The 24,699-nt window shown below is 40.1% G+C and overlaps 1 protein-coding gene across 1 annotated transcript in view; it reads right to left on the reverse strand.

Annotated features, from left to right (window-relative positions):
- Positions 1-9,626: 9,626 nt before the first annotated feature.
- The window catches only part of LOC137258769 (FMRFamide receptor-like), a 102,743-nt gene continuing 87,670 nt past the window's right edge, over positions 9,627-24,699 (reverse strand). The window contains exon 2 of the mRNA XM_067796457.1: positions 9,627-11,068. Within this exon, the coding sequence (XP_067652558.1) occupies positions 9,667-10,815 (1,149 nt within the window). The 5' untranslated portion in view covers positions 10,816-11,068 and the 3' untranslated portion in view covers positions 9,627-9,666. The remainder of the gene's footprint in view (positions 11,069-24,699) is intronic.

The raw sequence follows: 24,699 nt of genomic DNA on the forward strand, positions 1-24,699 counted from the left end.
AATCCAATTTGTCGTCTCTTCACGAGATCGGTCATAAATTAATTTCGCCTGTCAACCCAACAATACTGATTAGAGGTTCATTCTGTACAGCTGACAGCTGTAGTTCTTGACCGCGGTTGTAGTACAGGTGCCCAAGGGGAATAAATAATATGTTAATGGGTGCGTCCTTAACAGTGAAAGGATTGGCCATTCGTCTGCATTTGTTGTTTCAAGACGTTATACGAGTTGGCTCATGACATTTGCATGCGACAACTGATTTATAGACACAGAGACAAATTTTAAAAAGTTGGCAAAACTTTGAAAAAATATGAAACATTTCACGTATTCAAGTGAAAGGGAGCCAGGCACTGGAAAATTCGTCATATAAGATTTATGAAAGTGTTAAATGCTTAGAAAAGGTTGGAATGAGACAAACAGGTTGATTTTTCAAATTTGTTGGTTTTCGTAGATCATTTTTCGAACATCTGCGGGTTTAGAATTTCAATCATGTAATATTTACATGTGTAAAACCCCACATGAGGCAGAAAACAAACAGTAATGTTGTCAGTCGTTTCAGAAACTGAGTGAATGAATATGGTTTTATGCCGCCTTCAGCATCATTTCACCACTACCTCCAGTGAGGCTGCATTGGCTGCACACTTGAAATTCACGTGCAGAATCGAACCCAGTGCCAGCCAGCCCAAATGTCGGTGAATAATTTCGCAGCGATATTTCAAACATGTTTTTTAAATTAAAATGTTAAAATCTTAACTTTACAAAAATGATCCTTATCCTTCGTCATCTGGGATAGGCTACCAGACCAAACTTTGATATTTATATAAAGCTTGAGAAATCGAATTTGCTGACAATTGTGGTAAAATATACGTTAACTTGACGACCAGCATAATTCCATATCTGTAATAATTAATGATGATTCACGGAGTTATCAGCTGAGATAGATTACTGTTGTTGTGTCGTCCAGTAAAGTTGTAGCCGATGATCACTTGGCAACCCCGATAGTTCCTAACAACAAAGCGTCCGTTGATACTGACGTCAATGGGCGTAATTTATCGCCATCAGCGACCGAGTTATCATCAAGCAACGTGGAAGTGTCAGTGTTCAACACGTGGGAATTCTGCGCGTCAGAATCAGGGAATTATCCCTCTCGATCATCTGATGAAACTTATTAAATTTGTCGTAAAAGACAAAATAGGATTAGCAACTGGATTACTGACAATCAGTGAAGAAACCACCTATTTGCTGATAGCGTAGGCATGTTTTGATTCATTGGTAGTACGCTATGTCCACGATTTCCTTAACAATGTAATATAGGTGGATGCAACATACTGGGTCCTTTATGCTTTGTCTTGTTTGTCCATTGTTTAACAGACCCGTGAATGTCCCGGTGTAGAACAGGCCTTCAGCAATCCATGCTTGCCATAAAAGGCGACTATGCTTGTCGTAAGAGGCGACTAACGTTATCGGGTGGGTTCCCACTTGCTCAGAGTGATGCTCATGCTGTTGATCACTGGATTGTCTGCGCAGTTGGGATACGATGACATGTGTCAACCAAACCAGCAAGTCTGACCACCGTTAACCGCCTCTTACGTCAAGCATGGGTTGCTGAAGACCAATTCTAACCCGGATCTTCACAGGTCCACTCAGCTACTGTGACTTCCATAGGCGGGTTAAGTGGCTGTGCTGGCGGGCGATTTAAAGCCTGACTGTGAGGGTGCGGGTTCGAATCCTAGATGTGCATTATTCAAACCAAAAAAAAATGAAATAAAGAAAAAGATATATATAAAACAAACAAACAAACAAACAAACAAAAAACACGCTAGAATTGGCATTTTACTAAGAAAGTGTAATCTCAATTTCCGTGACGTGAAATCAGTAGATGCTGAATATTCAGTCATTTAAATTAGCCTGTTGGTGACAGTGGCTAACAAGCATGGCAAGCGGAAACTCGGTTTCAGTCCGAAATGAAATAGCATCGCTAGGGCAACATCGACACTGACGGATGGTTCTTGTGGTGCTATGATCATTTTTCTATAACTGGGCCCACTTCATCATCACCCCCATTATACAGTCCGTCTGGCTCATACGGATCAGTGAATCGGAATCTCACTCGAAAATTATTAAAGATAGCATACTCAATGAAACGCTTATCGTAATTAAAAAATCGTCACTGTTTCTCACTGTTTCTACTGGGAATTCCCATATTTAAGCACTGGGCACAAAATGCAGAAAATTGCTATTCTAGTGGTGATTTATTTAACCAGGGCTTAAATTCGACAATGCACGTCATATTGATAATAAAAAGAAAAAAAGCGGGATTTTTTAAAACTCTTTAATCGGGAAACTGGTCTATAAATTGAAACTGTTTACTCGAGTGAGTAACGTGTATAATAAAGTTGACAGTCTAATGTAAAACACAAACTATCAACACAGGACTGACTAACATAAACGACAATGACTAGTCAATAGAGGGAGTATTTACAGCGTCAAAGTCTCATCGTTGGAAAAGGACGTCGCTTTTAACACCCTAGAACAAAATCGAATTAAATTTAGCCCATGCGCTAAGTTTCGCGTAGACCTTAATATGAGAATTCCCAGTGCAAACTTTCTCCTGCACATTAAACAATCACGACTGAATAGGGCTCAGTACTAAACTTTGTACATCATGGGGTCATCTTCAGTTATAGAGTAAAGGCATGATACAATGTATAAGCGAACGCGCGCATTCATAGCCCATGGTAGTATAGTAATTCTGTCTTTACAGTCCAGATAAGGGCATTCCTTCCGATGAAGACAATACATGTCCCGCACCCATAACTAAATAAGTGTAAACGGGTTTAAGCTTAGGGTGCCACAGAGCTACCCTGCGTCGTTTTAACGCATACCTAGCTGAAGATCCGGGTTAAACCAGCCTTCCACTATGTCATTGAGTGAGTGAGTTTAGTTTTACGCCGCACTCAGCAATATTCCTGCTATATGGCGGTGGTCTGTACATAATCGATTCTGGACCAGAGAATCCAGTGATGAACAACATGAGCATCGATCTGTTCAACTGGGAACCGATGAATTGTGTCAACCGAGTGAGTCTGACCACCCTATCCCGTTAGTCGCCTCTTACGACAAGCATAGTCGCCTTTCATGGCAAGCATGGATTGCTGAAGGCCTATTCTACCCCGGGACCTTCACGAGTCTCCACTATGTCAGAATATATTGTCGCATGCGTTGCTCTTTGCTTTTTTCAGCTTACACTATATGCGATTTAATTCCTTAACTTATTTCAGTTGATGACTTCCGTCTTTAGAGGGTACTGTTTTACGAGGGGCATTCCAAAAGTAGTCGGTCTAACTGGATTCTCGATTTCCAATGCCAGAAAAGCTTCCATTTTATTTTAGAAGGAATTATTAGCAAAGGCATATCCAAAATTACACATACGTGGGTAATGTGATATTAATTAGCGAGATATTAGTCATGACAACACATTGGGATATAGCTGTACTGTATGTCTTTCAAAACTGAATGTGAAAAACGATCTGTCAGTTGGTACCTCATGGATAATGGTATGTCCTCAGATTATATCAAATAAAATATGTTCTGCAAGGTATTTGATTTCACGTCATAATCACCATATGCACGTTTGATTCTAGAGGTTTTCTGCCTATCTGAAACACACAAAAAGTCTATTCGTGTTTGTGTAACATTTATTGTAGATTTTGCGATTTATAGGTGGGTAGCGAGCAAAGTCAAACAAAACTAGAATGGTGAGACAGGAGCACAACAAAAGCAATTTGCATGATTGTGACAGATAATGTGTAGAAAAATATAACATAAAACATAAAACAGCTGCATTTGTATAATTGTCTAGGTAAGGCTGACTACTTTCGGAACGCCCCTCGTACCATGTTTTATCGAAAATTGAAAACGCCCCTTTTAAGCAAGATACAGAGATAAAAAAAGCAATTGCTAGACCTGCCGTTAGCTTGAAGTACGTTGAAAACAATTTGTTCTTTTACCACTTAGTCTAGTATTTCTTTTCACATGGTTCCATCACAAAAAAGTACCAGAATCGGCACATGTGGTGAGCCACTAATCTAAATTACATGTAATTATATCTCTTTCTTGAAAACAAAACGCATACTTTACAAGATGCAGATAACAAACCACCGGACACCTTTTTCTGGCACACGACATGATGCAATGCCAACCCCCCCCCCCCCCCCCCACACACACACACCCAAAAAAGAAAAAGAAAAAAAAAACCAAGTGGAAGGCCAGTCTCAGGAACGATGTTCAGTAATCATGTCGAGAGAGACGATAGACGTGATCGGGTGGTGAGGCTTGGTTGTGTTGGTGTAGCTCGTTTGAGTAAATTGATGATCATGATGTCTATCACTGGATTGTCTCGCTCGGACTCAAAAATATTTTCAGACCGACATCATATAGCTGGAATATTAAACAACGCCACGTAATACTCCTGTCAAGTAGTCTATCTTTTTGTGAGACCCAGGAATATCCGTATGGATTCCCGGATAAACAATGTATTACTCACCAGAAAATCAGATGTGCTTCTCTATCTAGACGTAATAGATCAGTTATTAAGGCAAGTTGAGTTGATTGCGTGCGTTTATTTTATCAATGATTTATTTGTCTCCGTCATTTCTGAATCAGGGCAGTCGATGAAAGTGTCTGGAAAGTGTTGGACACATCAGAGTGGCGTAAGTTCGGCGTAACGCGTACCTTCTTGAAGAGTCTGGTCTTCAGCCACCCTGCTTGAGACAATGGGATCTTGGTGAATACTATCGTGAGTGAATATGGGTTTTCGCCGCTTTTAGCAATGTTCCAGCAACATCTTGACGGGGACACCAGCAATGGGCATATGTAGGGAATAGAACCCTTGTGTCCAGCATAATGGGCGAACGCTTGAACCCCTAGACTGATGTCATTTCCCTGTTGCCAGGAGTGTGTGGTTCATAATAACAGATTTACCGATCACCTTCGTATTCAGCCAAACACTGCTGTGTCGAATACAGGAATTTACGTAAATACTTCGCACTATCCGTAGTTCAGTATAATCGAAAAACTACAGCTAAATATAGAATATTTCGAGACAACATTAAGTTTACTCAGCACATTTCGACACAAAAGTATCTAACGTGTTCAAATATTGCCCTTTGAGGAGTTAATGAACATACAATGAGTGAGTGAGTGAGGTTAGTTATGTGTTCCAGCTATGTGGCGGCGGTCTGTAAATAATCGAGTCTGAACCAGACAATCCAGTGATCAACAAACCGGGCATCAATCTGCACAACTGGGATATGATTACATGTGCCACCCAAGTCAGCGAGCCTGACCCCACAATCCCGTTAGACGCCTCTTACGACAAGCATGGGTTGATGAAGATCAATTCTAAACCGGTTCTTGAAGGGTAATAAATATACAAGAAAATATGTTTAAGCTGTCTATATCTATTGACGATAATATGGCGTATATGGTTGCGCGGTCATCAACCATTCCATATAAACTACAAGTAATTACCCCCACGTGTGATATATAATATACATGTAACACAACAATGGGTGAAAATAACCACAGAAGCCAATTATCGAGACTATGAAGCTGTTCTGCTGATAAACCAACACATAAAACAAAAACACATTGGCAGCATAATCTTTTATGTCATCAGTTAGATGGCATTTAACGTGATTGGGTATGACATATGTCTTACGTGGAAGTTACGAGAGTAAAGCTTATTGACAGGTGCGATAGATCTTACTACCAAAATAACACCACTGTAGGACAAGGTTCCTCAGCTCTAAATGTCACGCCTGAAAAACGATCCATTGGGGATCTCTGAGACACACTTCTTCCTTGACAATTCTTTCATTATTAGACATGCATACACAAGTGATGTCTCGGGTGAAACGAAATGAAGGATGTATTGCAGAAATTGTCACCATCAACATACTTTACGTCTTCCGGAGTCTAATTGTGACAGATTGCTGGAGTGTGTTGTCGTCAAATATCGCTATCGATTTAAATTGTGGCTGTTTGCTGGAGAAAGTTATCCTGGAATAGTGTCGGTATCAGAAGGTATAATTGTGACTGTTTGCTGGATTATGTTATCGTCAAATAGTATAACTATCAAAGGGTATAATTGTGACCGCTTGCTGGATTATGTTATCCCCGTATAGTATCGCTATTAAATGGAATTGTGACTGTTTGCTGCAAAAAAGTTATGAAAGGAGTCTAACTGTGAACGATTGTTGAGTATGTTGTCATTGAATAGTATCGACATGAAAGGAGTCTAATTCTGTAAGCTGTCGTGAAACAACGTCGAAGACTGCTGAAGTATGTTTAGGTCGAAAAGTATCAGTATTAACGGGTATAATTGTGACTGTTTGCTTGAGAATGTTATCATCGAATGATATCACTATTAACGGGTATAATTGCGACTGTTTGCTTGAGAATGTTATCATCGAATGGTATCACTATTAACGGGTATAATTGCGACTGTTTGCTTGAGAATGTTATCATCGAATGGTATCACTATTAACGGGTATAATTGCGACTGTTTGCTTGAGAATGTTATCATCGAATGGTATCACTATTAACGGGTATAATTGTGACTGTTTGCTTGAGAATGTTATCATCGAATGGTATCACTATTAACGGGTATAATTGTGACTGTTTGCTTGAGAATGTTATCATCGAATGGTATCACTATTAACGGGTATAATTGCGACTGTTTGCTTGAGAATGTTATCATCGAATGGTATCACTATTAAAGGGTATAATTGTGACTGTTTGCTTGAGAATGTTATCATCGAATGGTATCACTATTAAAGGGTATGATAGCGACTGTTTGCTTGAGAATGTTATCATCGAATGGTATCACTATTAAAGGGTATAATTGTGACTGTTTGCTTGAGAATGTTATCATCGACTAGTATTCATATTAAAGGGTAGAATGGTGACTGTAACTGCGGCATAAATCTCACATGATAAGGAGACGCGCACATTCGCGCAAATTAGCGTTACAATCTATGTTCACAGTGCGGTTATGACCGCAACGTACACGAGGTCACTGGCTTTCACTGTTAAACTACTCTAACCTACTACGGTTATATCGAATTAGAACTGACCCCTAGTTTTAGTTCGCCATAACCGTAGCCTTTATGTATAGCCAGAGGTCAAGATGCTGTAAAAAGCAGCTGGTTACATTCATCGGTTCGTTACATGCGAAGTCTACTGGGTCTGGGAAATGGGGGCTCACATGAATAACTGTTGGAAAGAACTTATCGTATTATCAGTGCATGTGGTTCTCACTGGAGCGGGGAGATAATCTACAGTCCGTTTTGGCTCAAATGAGAACGATGAATGATTAAATATCTTGACTAGAAATAGTGCATATTACATAACCAGTTCTGAAATCTGACGTTTTATGATCGATCATTGAAAAGTTGTTTACGAAACTATTTATCGGTGTGAAGTGAAAACAGAACAATGATAAATGATAGCTTCTTGAACAACTAATTCCGTGATCAATCATAAAACGTCAGATTTCAGATTCTGTTGGATACAGGACCATATGTTTCTTTTCTGTTTTGTGCACTTATCCCGAGTTCGAGTTATTTAAGTATTCGTCGTTCTCATTTGAACCCTGACGGACTGTAGTGGGTAACGCTTTCTCCTGTCGCGCCGAGGGCCTCGATTACTGCCATTAGTGAAAGCCAGTTCGTGTGCAACCCATTACTCAAGCGGCATAATTCTAGCTCACTCACTAAATGCTGCATTCTTGCCTACACGCTAATGGAACTCCTTGAGAGCCACTTTTAAGCTGGAATACTAATGCAGGATTTTAGAATATGTGGACGAACAATTTCCTTATTACAATAGGAGCGACGTTTCGGTGTAGGACGTACACGCCAACTTGGGATTGAGAGGTATATGTACAAGAGTCTATGCAAAGTTGATAAGAGCGTTCCAAAAGAGGGGAGAACTACACAATGGGTAAGGTCAGAGTATAGAGCGCTAACAGGTGAGGTCTCGAGGAAAAGTGAAAGGTTTTTGATTAATGGGAATATTCCAGTTTTATGGTGAAGATCTGTAAATAATCGAGTCTTCCACCAGACAAGTCAGTGATCAACATCATGAGCATCGATCTACGCCATTGGAGTACAATAACCTGTGCCAGTGGATTCTTTGGTGGGGATAAGACTTAGCTGGAGACAACTTTCGACACTGAACTCTTTTGTTGTTTGGTTTGGGTTGGGAGGGGTCTGGATATTTCACCGACAGGAACATGGCCACAACTGCAGGGAACGTGGCATAGTCTTTCGACTGGTTTCAGGATGCATGTCAACAAAGAACAAAATGTCCACATCCCTACCACAGGTGTGAGTAAATCCTGAACAAAAACTGGTGTTGTTCTGTTCAGTGGGAACTTTAATTTCTAAAATGCTCCAATCATTTTTCATGTTTTTTGACAATGTTTTCAATATGATGATGCCCGTTAGCCGAGAAGGTTAAGCCGAGATGTTTATGAAAATCACGTGTTTTCAAATTGCAGCAACCAAAATTCAAGTTAACGTCTTTTCGTCTTTCAATGTAAATAATCTAGTTACGTTTTTGCTTCTGTCTTCATTTGAACTTTTCCAGTACAATGTGTAGGTAACAAGTAGTAGGTAATGTTGATGTTTTAAGACCTCAGCGTACTGCCTGTCTGCACAATGGGAGGACACATTAACACGTGTCTGATCGTCCGCATAGCCATACACAAACTGGTTACGGTTGTTGGATTAATGATGATTTCATTGTGGCGTTACTGCTATTTGAAATGATGTTGGCGGATCCAGTTTGTGTGTGTGTGCGCTTGCGTGCGTGTTGGCAGGCGGGTGCGCGCGCAGGGATGCTCATCCCCGACCCCTTTTGTCCTGAAGGTTTATTAAATGACCATTGAAACTCGGGTGGAAATGAAGTGTACACCCCCCGGTTTCTAATTAGTATGCACCATCAAAGAGCTGTATCCGCACCTGGTTCCTCTTGAAAAGTTCATCTACAGCCTATACTGACCGGTGTCTTGTAGAGTCCCTGGTCTCCCTGGCTGACGGTATCACAGCAGGGAATGCTATTCACGATGGGGACAGATTCTTGACGTGTTTTCAAAACCGTAATACTCTAATTCAGTCATCTTTGAAACCACTTCCTCATAATTGCATATATGCCTCTCATGCCTTGACCTGTACACTACTTGCCTAAACCGGTGTTAAAACCAACACCAAACGTCGCTCCTAGTCTAGCAAACACGTTGTTCATCCATGTATACTGAACATCAAAAGAAACGAAAGTTTCGAAAAAATAATGAAATCTCATAAAGAGCGTTCATGTTTATGTTCTCTATTTAAAAATCTGGACAAAAACAGAGTTGCGTTTCTTTTGCTGTCAGTATATTATTACGAGCGTTCTACTATTTCCCACTTTACATATCTGAATGACCACTGTCGTACAGTATCACATGAAACATGACATGGAAATGTTTAAGGAAAAAACATACTAGACAAGGCAGAGGTGAAAAGAACGGTCATTTTATGAACACAATCTCGTTAACAGCTAATTACGTTGGCTTACATTTTTGTCGATGCACTCAATTATGATACTATGCCTTCCCGATATCTAAACGCTTGAAGGAGATGGGGATTTATGGGTCGTCATAGAAGTTGAAAAACGGGTTGAAAACATGTTTAACCTCGAGGACAACCCTTGCGAAATGCGCCGCGCTCTTTGAGGGCAGAACCTGACGACACACACCTGTCTGAACTTTTTCCCCAACATGCAATAAAACAAGAAATTAGTTGCGGAATTTAACATTATTAACAAGTCTCGACTGAAAAAGAACACGCTTCTACTTCGATGACACTGGGATACAAGTAGTTCTTTGGGAATTATCACATCGTCCAAAATTGCCATAAATGGGTAAGCAATAAAGAACAATGTCGTAACAGCCAGAACAGCAAGTGTCATTCGTTTGTCCATCTTATTTGACCGGTACCATCTGGACAGACTACTAGAACGTCTGCGGCTCCAGATTGCCCGGATGATCAGAAGGTTTAAAACCAACATGGCTATCCAAGGTAAAATATACATGCATATAAGCTGGACGTGGAATTTGTATATCTTTGTAAACGGGCTGTTCCACAGCGATGTGAAGCTGGGTTGTATCCATGTCCCACCAATGGCCGGTTCGTAGTACGTTTCAAATTTGAAAGAGATGTAGTATGGGATGTTGTAAACGAGTGAGAAACACACGACCCCGATGATGACGTAAATTGGCACGTTACTGTCACTAAACGTCATGCCGGAAAACGGTCTCGTTATTCCAACATATCTCTCCGTTGCTATGGTAAGCGTCATGGAAACCGTACCAGTCTGACCTATTTTCTGAAGACTGACCAGAAAGGGCATGAAAGCCAGTTTGATATAAAGGTCTGCATACAGAGTCACTACTTCAAGAATCAAGGTCATGAGAATTATGTTATCAAATCCTGCAAGACACATCAGGAAATAGGACGTAGGACTTCGCATATTACGATGAGATAGCACTATAATGGACAGCGTGTTTCCAATTATTCCAAACAACGCCAGGGTCGTGCCGACACCGCCTCTTATGACGAGGTAATCGGCAAACACATCCTCACACGTTCCGTTCAACGGATATATCCCCGCTAAGGTGTGATTCGCCTCGTTTCCGGCGTTCCACTGAGAAGTGTTAACGAATTCCTCCGCAAGCATTTCTGATGGAGCTGATGCGTTCATTGTTGGCATTCTAGGTGCACCAGCACTGGACCTCGATGTGAGAATAGTCTCTAATATGGTAAATTCCCTCCGGATATCTTCATCTCTCCTCTATGCACACGAACATACTGATTTTCTTCGTAAAAGTAATCACCTTTCACCTGTCATTTCAACGTATCCGGGAACATAGCGTTGAATGAAAGCTCCAGACTTGAGGAGTTAACCATGGTGGTAACTTTAACATCGACCCCGTCTTTTGAAAGTCAGCAACATCTCCAATATTCTGAAAAAGAAGAAGATAAACATGAACTCTGACAGAACATGTACAATGCAGGGGACACCGAAGTCACATATCTTTCCTCTCCGATGTCGGAAGTCTTTTACCAGCGGAGATATTCCACATAATGCTAGTCTTTTCAGAGAGAGTTAATGGATTTTCATGCCAGACAGGTCTTATAATTTAAATATGTTGTGCAGAGACGTATCAGTAAAGTACGGATATCGTGAATTCAAACAGATCACTAACTTTAGTTCGTAATACTGTTTCGATTAAAATAGATAGCAAGTGCCCGAAAAAACAACAACAGCTCGTTACCAGTGAGTTACTTCAATTTTACACCACTTTTAGCAATATTCCAGGTATATTACGAAGGTGGTCACCAGAAATGGGCTTCACACACCGTAGGAATCGGAGAATCGAACCTGGGTGTTCATCGTGGCAAGCGACCACCGTAACCACCTGGCTACCAACCTCCCTAGCATGTCTGGTACAGACGTGCTGTATGTATAATTTATGCTGTAATAACAATTGACATTTTCATGATATCAAGAATTGGGTTCACCTGCCAGGTTCTGTATACTATGTTGGGATACTACCAATCTAAACATCTCACAACAAGATTTCGTTGCATTGCTTTGTTGTCAACGTGGTCGCAGCATGTGTCTTGACGGGTGCTCACAGCGGGCAAGAAACCGTTCCCGTTTCCCCCACGCTGTGTCATCAGCACGTCTTTCATCAGCACGTGATTCATATGCGCATCATATAGTCCGGTACATTGTCAAGGAACTCTCCGGTTTCTGGTGGTTATGGATATAGTATTGTTGCCTATTCAGAACACAAATCTTCTGGTGTAATAACACCATATTAAATTTTTAAACATCTTTACATATGAACACTTACATTTGGTGATATAAAACCTTCGACACATAATATGACATGATGAACAACCCAGCGCCCTTGATAAGGAATAACTTAATACACAGAGTACAGTGTGGACAAAGAATATACATCGTGGGCCCCTTATGTATAAATTGACTTCATTTGCTGCTATTTGGGCTACTGCCAGAGATGAACTTCGCATACGTGACCTGAAAAGATATTATATATGACTGGGTTTAGCGGGTAAAGAGCGCCAGCGGTTAAACACTGTGCTCTAGACTTGCCTCCATTTTGTAGTTAAGGTTTGGGGGTCATCCATTGACGAGGGTCTGTTGCAGCAACTGTAATCATTTGACAAACAGTTTGTTACAGACACTGTCAACCTTTAACAAACTATCTGTTACAGATGATGCCATCCTTCAACAAACTGTCTGTTACAGATGATGCCATCCTTAAACAAACTATCTGTTACAGGTAATGCCATCCTTCAACAAACTGTCTGTTACAGATGATGCCATCCTTCAACAAACTATCTGTTACAGATGATGTCATCCTTCAACAAACTATCTGTTACAGATGATGCCATCCTTAAACAAACTGTCTGTTACAGATGATGCCATCCTTCAACAAACTGTCTGTTACAGATGTCAATCTTCAACATACTGTCTGTTACAGATGATGCCATCCTTCAACAAACTGTCTGTTACCGATGACGCCACCCTTAAACATACTGTCTGTTACAGATGATGCCATCATTCAACAAACTGTCTGTTACCGATGACGCCATCCTTAAACAAACTGTCTGTTACAGATGATGCCATCCTTCAACAAACTGTCTGTTACAGATGATGCCATCATTCAACAAACTGTCTGTTACAGATGTCATTCTTCAACAAACTGTCTGTTACAGATGATGTGATCCTTCAACAAACTATCTGTTACAGATGATGCCATATGCATCCTTAAGTAAACTGTCTGGTACACATGTTGCCATCCTTGAACAAACTGTCTGTCACTCATGTTGGCATTCTTTAACAAACTGTCTGTTACAGATGATGCCATCCTTCAACAAACTGTCTGTTACAGATGTCAATCTTCAACATACTGTCTGTTACAGATGGTGCCATCCTTCAACAAACTGTCTGTTACCGATGACGCCATCCTTAAACATACTGTCTGTTACAGATGATGCCATCATTCAACAAACTGTCTGTTACCGATGACGCCATCCTTAAACAAACTGTCTGTTACAGATGATGCCATCCTTCAACAAACTGTCTGTTACAGATGTCATTCTTCAACAAACTGTCTGTTACAGATGATGTGATCCTTCAACAAACTATCTGTTACAGATGATGCCATATGCATCCTTAAGTAAACTGTCTGGTACACATGTTGCCATCCTTCAACAAACTATTTGTTACAGATGTCATTCTTTAACAACCTGTCTGTTACAGATGTTGTTATCCTTCAACAAACTATTTGTTGCAGATGTGATTCTTTAACAAAACGTCTGTTACCAATGTTTTCATCTTTTAACGAGCTGTCACTCATGTTGGCATTCTTTAATAAACTGTCTGTTACAGATGATGCTATTCATCAGCAAACTATCTTTCACATACTTGAACTTCAATGAAATATAATATCTTTCATATGCCATCCTTTAACAAACCTTCTGTTACTCATTTTGTCATCCTTTAACGGACTGTCACAGATGTTGCCATCGCAAACTACCTGTTATTCATATTGTCATCCTCCAACAAACTATCATAGATGTCATCCTTCGCCACGCCGCCATCTTTTAACGAACTGTTACTCTTGTTGGTATACTCTTTAGCAAACTGTCACAGATGTTTTCATCTCTTAACAAAACACCTGTTGTTCATGTTGCCATTTTTATCCAACTATCTATCACAGATGTTTTCATCTTTTAACAAACTGACACTCATTTATCATCCTTAACCAAACTATCTGTCACAGATGGAGTCTTCCTTTAACAAACTGTTACTCATTTATCATCCTTAACCAACTATCTGTCACAGATGTTGTCGTCTTTATACAGATTGCTACTCATTTTATCATCCTTAACAAAACCATCTGTCACAGATGTGGTCATCCTTTAACAAACTGTCTTCTACAGGCGCTGTTATCTTGTAAGAACCAGTCTGCTATATCTGTTACTGCCTAAATATGGAATCAGCTTTGACTACGCGTGACCTCGGTTTTGTGACAGCACTAAGTGGGCAGTCTGTATATAAATGCCATAATGAGTGGCGATGTCAGTCATAACAAACGGTTTAAGACGTGTATAGATGTTTGGCCATATTGCTGGTTATTTTGTCAGACGGTACGTATTAGGGTAAAGGGCAAGAAACAGTGATCGAATGGTTCGTTCGCGAGAATGAAATTTGTGGTGATTAGGTATTCGATCGCAGACATGTGATATTATTCATACTTTGAAGGGTTGTAATCCACAGCTGGATATACCACCGAAATAGCCACTATTTGTTTCTGAAACAATACACGAGGAAAAGAAGCGAAGCGATAAGACGCTCCTGAAGACTAAAACCTGTTCATATTTCAGTTTGCTCCTAGTCTGGGTGAAATTAATTCCGGAATATTTGAAATCACACAAAGCAGTTATTTTCAGCTTCAATATAACGTTACCAGAATCAACCTGAAAAAAATCCAAAGAGCAAAGCGTTCTTTTGGCTGTTTCTGAAAATTAACATGTTATAATAGGATATGAGGATCACAGACACTCGAGGTTAGTACAGTTCCTCGGCAACCTGGGTGGATTTGCACCTGGATAAGAGACGGCAATGTGTAAAGACGGTTTCAGTCAGTGTGAATAATGGGAGCGAGTTAGTTGAGTGTTAGAAATATTCCAGCAAAGGACACCTTCAATGGATTTCACACATTGTACCCATGTGGGACATCCATCGTCGGCGTGACGAGCAAACGCTTTGACCACTAGGCTACTTGGTCCCATGAATATCGAGACAATGGTGCTCGACTGTTTAGTGTAGGGAATAATTATTCATGAGACGTAATGCATGTACCATTTGTTCCCAAGGTAACTGAAAATTAAACTCAAGCGCTGGGACCACACATCTCTCACTTTCCTTCCATCAATCACCTTCCAGGTATGTATAGTTAAAAGTCCCGGTAGACATGGTTCTGTAAAAATGATAAGCAATAAACCCCTCAAATCTACTGGGATCCTCAGATACCTGTGTAGACAGCAAATCACTCTCGAAGAGTGACGTGGTGCAGTAAAATTCACTATTTCGCTACGTTTTAAATGCCTTGATTTCCATATAGATAGGCATTTTGTGACATATGGGAGTAGGACATTTACCAAGAACAATGGCTCCATTTGCTACCGAAAATTCATGTTCCTCTTTCTTTGAGCATACGAGTTGGTCTTCCTACCAGGACTAGCAGAATCACTACAAAGGAATTTAGCCAGGACTTGCAATTTATAATTTGAAACTATTCATAAATGATTAAAAAAGCAAAATATCTTTCACTAATTCTCTCCTGAACCAGACATAAAGGAGACCTAGAAAACACATGCGTGTGTTTTATATTTAGATTTATGCATAAAGATTCCAAGTGATAAAAAGGCCATCCACAATGCTATGTGACAGGAAGGATGACTACATATTTCAAATATTCAGCTTACTTTAAGCCGAGCAACACCCCAGTTGTTCCAGTCTCATTTCACAACGTAGAGAGTACAATCTTTATGGTCTTTCCTAATATCAAAATGGGAAAATCTGAAAGGACGTCATACAGTCGAAAGCATCAACAGTCATCAAGTTTTGTGGTAGACGCTAAGGGCATTCTGAAAAAGAGACAGATACAACGATGTCTGTGGTGTTTTTCTATAAATTTTACCATTTGCTTCCATGTGTTATCGGATTAACAGAATTCTGATAATTATAGACACGATTTTGTCACATTTGTGTAAAGTACAAATATTGCTAGACCGTAATAGAAATAAAAACTTTAAACTTTACATTTTCATAAACCTCTTTAGAACGACTAATATGTCCATGTTAAATACAGATACGTACATTGACTTATGGCAGTCTCTGGGCTACGATCGCTTTGTGAAACGGGCCCCAAAAGGCATTTGAACGAATATCTTTATATAGCAAAAGCAGTTATCCTTTTAATAAATGACATAATATATATTTTTAAATACGAGTTGTAATCCGTTGTTTAACTATTAGACAGGCTGACCGCTTTATTGAAACTTCTTATACATTAAGAAATGTCAGAAGTAAAGGATTTATGAAAGTGTAGCTATTGTAGTATTCTCTGATAACAGCAAAACTTGAGATGGTCAGACTTAATCGATCATGTCCTTTTCTTTGACATTGAGTATACCTGCACATGATAAAGAAGTGTCGTCAAATTGCCATTGGAAACAGTTATTATTCGCTACCTCTCGGTGGAAAGGAGATCTGCAAATATTACAGTTGAAATAAAGAGCATACCAGATCTGATTAGACCAGATCATTAGGCAGTATCTAAGTGGTTATGCTTTACAAACTGAAACTGATCATTAACCAAGATTAAGCAATAAAAACAGTAGTATCACGTAGACCACCCACAACTAAAGCAAGGCACCCACTGATCAAAGCTAAACTAGCATCAATCAAAGCAAGACAATGAGCAACAAAGCTAAACCAGCAACCAGGCAATGTCACCAACCAAAGCTAAACCAGCAGCCAGGCAATGTCACCAACCAAAGCTAAACCAGCAGCCAGGCAATGTCACCAACCAAAGCTAAACCAGCAGCCAGGCAATGTCACCAACCAAAGCTAAACCAGCAGCCAGGCAATGTCACCAACCAAAGCTAAACCAGCAACCAGGCAATGTCACCAACCAAAGCTAAACCAGCAGCCAGGCAATGTCACCAACCAAAGCTAAACCAGCAGCCAGGCAATGTCACCAACCAAAGCTAAACCAGCAACCAGGCAATGTCACCAACCAAAGCTAAACCAGCAACCAGGCAATGTCACCAACCAAAGCTAAACCAGCAGCCAGGCAATGTCACCAACCAAAGCTAAACCAGCAGCCAGGCAATGTCACCAACCAAAGCTAAACCAGCAGCCAGGCAATGTCACCAACCAAAAGCTAAACCAGCAGCCAGGCAATGTCACCAACCAAAAGCTAAACCAGCAGCCAGGCAATGTCACCAACCAAAAGCTAAACCAGCAGCCAGGCAATGTCACCAACCAAAGCTAAACCAGCAGCCAGGCAATGTCACCAACCAAAGCTAAACCAGCAGCCAGTTAATGACCAACTAAAGTTAAACCAGAAGAAAAAAGAACAAACAAAGCAAGACAAACACTTTAGTGATGCACCCGCTTGTAGCTACAAGTAAGAATAAAGTGATGGAAATCATGTCTAGCTTGTTTGTTTTCTTGTTGAGATGTAAAGGTTTTCGTCTATGATTTTTCATACTGACCAAGGACTGACCAAGGACTGACCAAGGACAACATTCACTTTTGGAGCAGTGCTAATCCGAAGAGGTGAAAAACGTCTGGGATATATAAAGATTTGAATGCAGTCGGATTCCTCGACAGTATCGACTTGAATACATTTAGGCAGTGAGCTTTGTTAAGTTCCTGAGTTGACTCCCCTTTGGGGCAATTATCACTCACGAATATGTGAACACATGAATGCAATGTATTAATTATACACTCAATACTGAAGAAAAGGTCTGCTCATGCATCAGAAATTAGAAATTGTTATGCGATGAATATCATTTAAATGCAAATTTAGAGCAAAATAGGGTCGTTGTTTTCAAATAGGTGTTATCCTCACAGAGCACGAGTTACTAGTCGTTTGACTGTGTCAGCCTTGATGTGTAAACAATTCTAAATATTAAGGCAAAACCTATACTTCGTCTTTATCGTTGAGTAAACAGGAAAGGGAAATGCCGCTTTGAGCAAATAATGTATTATTAGTTAAAATCCGTAACGAAATATCCCATTTGTATGCTTATAACAAACCGACATAGGCTTGTTCTGTCTTTCATCCGGCAGCTGAGGTCGGTCGAGGCCCCATCGTAAAAGTCGCTCTTCGAATTTGCGTTGGTTTGACGTCATTTTTTACTGTGATTATTAGGTGTAATACAAGATTCCCCGATTGTTATCGTTGGTTTGGTAAGCGCCTAAGACCTGCAACCCCGGGAGTTACATCGACGTCAACTGACACGATGTGGCACAGATGAAAGAACGCTCAAGTTGCGATAAAAACAACCGGCCCGTTCAACATTCTATAGACCGAAACATGACGTTGTTTACAAGGTTACGTTAGTGAGTGCCGTAAGGTAACGGGCGTCATGGATCTTATTATTCTCCTATTGCAAGTACCGGTCAACAAGTGGCCGGGAATAAACAAAAGGTGGCCAATCTAGAGTTTAAACTCTTAAGCCAGTGTTGGAGATGCCCCACAGCTAAAATGCGTTTACACGTGTTTTAATACGCATCAGTTGTCAAGTGTTGCGTGGCCTTGGAAACGTAACTGCCGATATGCTCATTGTTTTGTATTACCCTTTCGCTTTAAAGTCAAGGCTAATGTTCTTAATTCAACCAGCAGTGTCGGGTTTTGTAAAATCAGTGAGATACCATGAAGAATAGCCGGAAACAACGGAGTGAAAAACAGGGCCAATTAATGAGGCAGGGCAGTGGAGGATGTATATCTCGAGAGTGAATGAGATTTGGGCAGTCACAAAGTTCTAAAGGTAGAGATTTATCACAAAATAGCATCAAATTGAGGATATCGAGGGACCCCCAGGGGCCGATTTGAAAGGAACGTCCTTTAGTGTGATCATGTTCCATCTCCCAAGGATAAGATGCAAGCTGGGAGTTTAACGTAATATTTCTTTGTAGCCAAAGAAATGAAAAGGACACGAATTCTAATAAATCCAGGGGTTATGAGTTTTTGTTTGACAGTTTATCAAACTCAAATCGATAATAAATTGTCAAATTATACTAACCGATTCAACCATTACATCAGTGTATTTTGAATTTGTAAGATTTGAACAGACCTGACGGAAACAGTTGTGTGTTTCTGTGTAATGTCTAATGATGCTCATTTTCGGCATTGTTATACTACTGCCTGACAAGTATTAGATGAGCAATGACCTGACAAATGACTCCAATTTGCATATATGTGAAAGCCCTCCAGAACATTCCATTTGACACAAGAGGGAAACAGGTTGTCGTCTCAATATTGAAAAGTTCAATTTCCTCGTGCGAATCGTGTCGTGATTGTGTTTTGCTGAACCAAATCGCTCTACGGGACACGTGTTAATCAGTAGTGGTATTGATTTCAGGACACGGTCAGCATGTATTGCACGTGCTTAATCGCCAATCCACTTGTAGCAACCAAGTGTATTCGTCCAGATTACTTGCTCCGCCTGCTTGTTACAAACATGTTCACTACGCTGGCTTATCTAATACTTGTCAAGTACTACACTGTAGTGTGATTACACTGGTATTGTGTAAGACAGTTACTGATTCAAATATGTCGGGGTTGTCTTCTCTGCGGCCTGCGCCTCCGAAGCAATTAGTCTTCTATTTCGATGCCTCGAGAAAGCCGACAGCGTATGGAGATGGCTGTTTTCAAGACAAAGCAGGGACATTAAACAATCGATGAGAATTTGAAAACTGAGAAGCGATGCACGAAATGCTGGTTATTAAGTGATTGAACAGTGATAACAGAATCGTGGATATTTGCGTAACCGGTGTCTTTACCGGAAGACTTTCAATACGAGGAACAGGCAAGGTGACGAACAATGCCATGAGCCTATGACCAAATTGTTTTAGTTATCCCTCGAAGATAACATCTCAACGGACGGCACCTAAACTTGCCAGGGGAAATGGTTTTGATGAACTTTGACAAACCTTGTCTTGTAGAAATTACTTTTGAAAGTAGAACAATTCATAATGCAAGGACAGATAGCATAAATCATGAAATTAAATATTCCATTTCCATGTGGTTGGAGACGCGCGTTTATGGTGCCAACAAATTTAACGGAGAATCTTGGACTCCACAGGACAAAGACGGGCTTCTCTATCAAGGGATTCAGTTCCTAAAGGTCATCATGTGGCGACTTGACGACTTAGTACTCGTGGTCCACTTTGAACATCCCCGTCCCTAACCCGCCAAAACAGAAACAAAACAAAACAAAGAAACAACAAAAAACCCACCCTAAAACACACACATAAAAATAAAAAAACCGATTTGATCGTAACGCCGAACGCCGAGTTTCGAGTGTCCAGTCGTGATGTTGATGGAAGATTGCTAGCTAAAAGCGGAGAAAACCTTACTCACAAACATAAACAGAGATCTTTTGCTGGAACCCAGTTTATTAGGCGTAGAATGGCAATAAAGCGACTGACATGCGTGAATCAGGGTGTTCACAAAATCGGCAGCACACATTTGGTGTAAAGAATGTCTTACTCCACACAGCTGTCCTGCCTGAGGATGCTCCCTGGAAGATGGGTTTCGACGTCACCTGTCTATTACCCTCAAGGAGTGACTGAGTGAGTTTAGTTTTATGCCGCACTCAGCAATATTTCAACCATATGGCGGCGGCCTGTAAATAATCGAGTCTGGACCAGACAATCCAGTGATCAACAACATGAGCATCGATCAGAGCACTTGGGAACCGAAGACATGTGTCAACACAGCCAGCGAGCCTGACTAAACGATCCCGTTAGTCGCCTCGGGGTTATATCTATCCATCCGTTACCATCATCGACACAGCTTAATAATAATGTAGTCATGTCTTATTTTCCAGCATCCCTTACTTTGGTAAAATATAGTAATACACAAATTAAAAAACCCCAAAAAACAAACAAACAAACCAAAAAAGAAAAAAAAGGAATTGAATTTGGAATAAACCCAATTGGTAACGTAACATTGTGTATTTGTTTGAACTGGTGCCAAGACGTTTTATTCAAAATTTCGGAACAACTCGCTCAGATTCTTGTCGGAAACACGATAATTTGACATTTAGACCTGAAGGCTTTCAGGTCCAGTGTCTCCAGGTCGGAGATACGTTAATATGCAATGCTGAAAATAGATAGAGTATTATAATCATGTGCTATTTATATCGCATCTGTTCACATCGGGTCAAGTACACAGCAACTCATACAAAGTCTGTTGCTTGAGATCGCAAGGTGGAAAGAGACAGAATGGCGGCGATAGTTCTATTCAGGATATAATCGGATAACCGGCTAAAACTGGACCGGATCAAAAACATGTTTTGGTCCCAGATGCACTTGTGACTTTTCGGCATTGTGTCGCGATACTAAACAAGGGACGAACACGTGTGTGTGTGTCCGCATGGTGGCGTGCGCGTGGTGCAGTTTGAGTCGTTTAAAACCTTGTAGTGGATAACAGAAATCTGGTCAGTGTTCATGAGTTTATCAGTAATTATGACATTACTCATAGTGGTCCATAAACACTTGCTCTGTCATCGCATCCCATTGTGACAATCACTGGATTGTCTGATTTACTCTCGATTTCTGTGCAAACAAGGTCGTACAGTTGCAATACTACTTAAACAATATATACTCACATACAATCACAACTGTACAATTGACGCTGCGTTCAACAGAGATTTCCTATGGATGTTGGAAGTTTTTTGTCGCTTCCATTTAAATGTTCACATATTAGGTTTCATCAATATTTCATTTATTATCAACATGGATCAGAAATATAATTTTTACCCATCAATGTAATATCTATGTACCCATCTAAATTGCAAAACTGAAATCAGTTTCCACAATCATTTCATTTTGTTTTTCGGATGTCACGTTTCGAAACACCTGGCGACATTACAATGTGATAGCACCTAACAAACGTCTACCACACATTATAAATCGTGCGAAAACAGTGTTTGTGTTTTTTAGTGCATTGTAATGAATAAACCAGATAAACTGAATAACACACAGGAACAAATACCTAAAGCTATACTCTATTCAACCATGTTTACTGCCTTCAGTGTATCTATCATGGTATCGATTGTGATGTGGCGCGAGTCAGCATTGGTATGTTCCATTGTTCAGCATTTGTATCAGTCACAAAGAGCTCATGGTCTGGCATACTGTTCATTTCAATAATGGTTGCATCGTGGTTTTATTGGGAACATTACAGTTGAAGACCCAGACGGCCATTTTTCACATCGGACACTTGAAGGACCGGATTTAAGGAGTATAACAGGCTTATTAGACTATACTTGGCGCACAACGTGTTAACAAAAGTGAAATAGGCTTCCTTAATGACAGCATTGTTTTCATTTCAGTGACAGTACTTTCGTGGCGTCATTGAGAAAATATTGCAGACCCAGATATTTGCCGACGGTCGTTTCCGACATAGATAACTTGAAGAAACGGATTTTATGAGGGCAAAGACGGTGTGAAACTAAAAATCAACTATATTTACATAAAAACCGTAAAAACCAGAATATACAACCAGATACTGCCACATATTTGCTAAGAATGCAAATGGTTTGTTAAATCTGAAATATAATGACTACAACTGGGTTTCCTGGTCACTACTGACACTGTTTTGGTCGTTTGTTTTCCTGGGTATTTAAAAGTCAGAATTGTGATTTAAGCGAATAAAACAATAACAGATTTTTTTGCATTGAATAAAGTTCTTTGATTACGTGAAGTTACATTTTAACTCTCTTTCAAAGAATGATTAAACAATCCGACAAAAGAATCTCGAATCACGACACTTACAACCTCACGATTTCTTATCTACTAGTACGGAAAGGCTATAAAAGCAGGCTGATTTAAACACAGCAGTAAACTGCAACCTTCAGGACTTCAAAACTTAGAATATACAATCTCCGTATTAATTTGAACAGTCTTCAGTGACTTACCTTTCTATTCGTAACAACAAGTCTTCCAATCACTGACACACGTTGAGCAGTCCAAAGCAAGAGAAGTTCTAGAGCTATTAAATCAATATACTGCAGCATCCAAATCATTGCCCTTTGACACGAAACTTCCTGCCATGCAGTCATTCATACAATAGACGGAACCAATCAGCGTGTTAGGTTACAAGCAGCAAGCACTGCATGTGAACCAATTTAGATCTATATTAGTAGGCAACAAAGTTCCGAAACCATTTCACATAATCCAGAAGGTGCCGTTTGCTGTGACAAGGTAAGGGGTGGTTATTCTCCTCTTACACGAATCGTGACAGAGAATTGGTATTTATCTTCCACAGCGGATATTGCTTGCAGGACACCAAGAGATAACTCAAGGGAAGTGTGGCCTCTGTGAAATTGCATCCCAGTGTTTTGCAGACCAATATGACGCCACGTCAGCACTAAATTACATTACCAATTTGTCTTCTACAGAACCTGGTTTTCCGTGCTCGTTACTATTTAAACACTGGTAATTATTGTTTACAAACTGGGAAGGTTCGAGGATGATTTAGATAGATGAATAGAATCTCATCCCCTATCTTTCAAGTTAAAACATTATCAAGTATCTATGATAAAAGTTTGAAGACAAGTCATTTCATAACTATAACTCGCCAACTCTGTTCTGTGTTCGAATCTTTGATATCTTCATCATCAGGACGCTAAGCATCACTTGTCTTCAGATTCCCATCAGTTTCTCTCGGAAGACACTCTTTATCATCTATGTATCTCTACATCACCTATAGTAACTGCCTGACTGTCTAGTTCTGTTTGATCTCAAAGTACTCCATTCGGCCTTGTTTCGACCCAGAGTTGAATGCTTTGTTGTTTCTAACGCCACCTTACCTTGTTTTCACATTCATGATCATTTGGCTGTCTGATCACTTCAATCACTTGGCTGTCTAATCACTTCGATCACTTGGCTGTCTGATCATGAATGTTTATAGCGGCACTGCAAAACACCAGTAAGTCCGGTCCATCAAAACAAACAAACAAACAGAAACTGATCAAATTACAGTGCCAAAGACACTCAAAGTCTCAAAGCTCCTATGTCCAATGCTCCAACAACTGCAGTGATGATTAGTACGCATGCACTCTTGCCACTGACGGATACTGGGACCGCAGGCGTTGGATTACAGACAGGTGCAGGGGAGGGAATAATGTCACAGATTTCGTTCAATGTTCTGTACTAATGAAAGTCTGCGCGCCTTGATCGGAAACTGTCGAAAATAGCATTTTGAAATTATCCAATTACTTCCTTCCTTCCTACTCTTACTAAATTCAGCGATTGGGAACAGTTCGATGACGTTTCTGTTTAAGTCTTCGTTGATTGATCACCGGTGGGCAGGACATGGTAAACGTTTTCGCGAACATCTGATATCACAAATAGATGGTGCTTCTTTTGAAATACATGCAAAATCGTAAATCAACGTTCATGTGAGATATCTTATGATATCATGATTAGTGAAACGGTTTTTCGTCATTATAGGGTACCTTTCTTTGTTTTTAGTTAGCAGCTTTCGTGTCAAGCGTTGTGACTATACAAATAATTAATTACCAGATTTATGACGTTGTACATTGGGGTTTATCTTTGCTGTGATTTTAGATTCGAAACTTGTCTCAAAATGTTGTCTTAATTTTATCATCAGCTTTGGAAAAGACCCCAACGCCCTGCGAGACGCACATCTCAGGCGGGAGTTATATCGATGACTGTGTACTGGTGATAAAGTGTGTAGATTCGAAAATTAAAATTATTCGAAAATAAAATTAGGAAAAGAGAATC

This window comes from Haliotis asinina, chromosome 12 (assembly GCF_037392515.1).
Source record: "Haliotis asinina isolate JCU_RB_2024 chromosome 12, JCU_Hal_asi_v2, whole genome shotgun sequence".
Lineage (NCBI taxonomy): Eukaryota > Metazoa > Mollusca > Gastropoda > Lepetellida > Haliotidae > Haliotis > Haliotis asinina.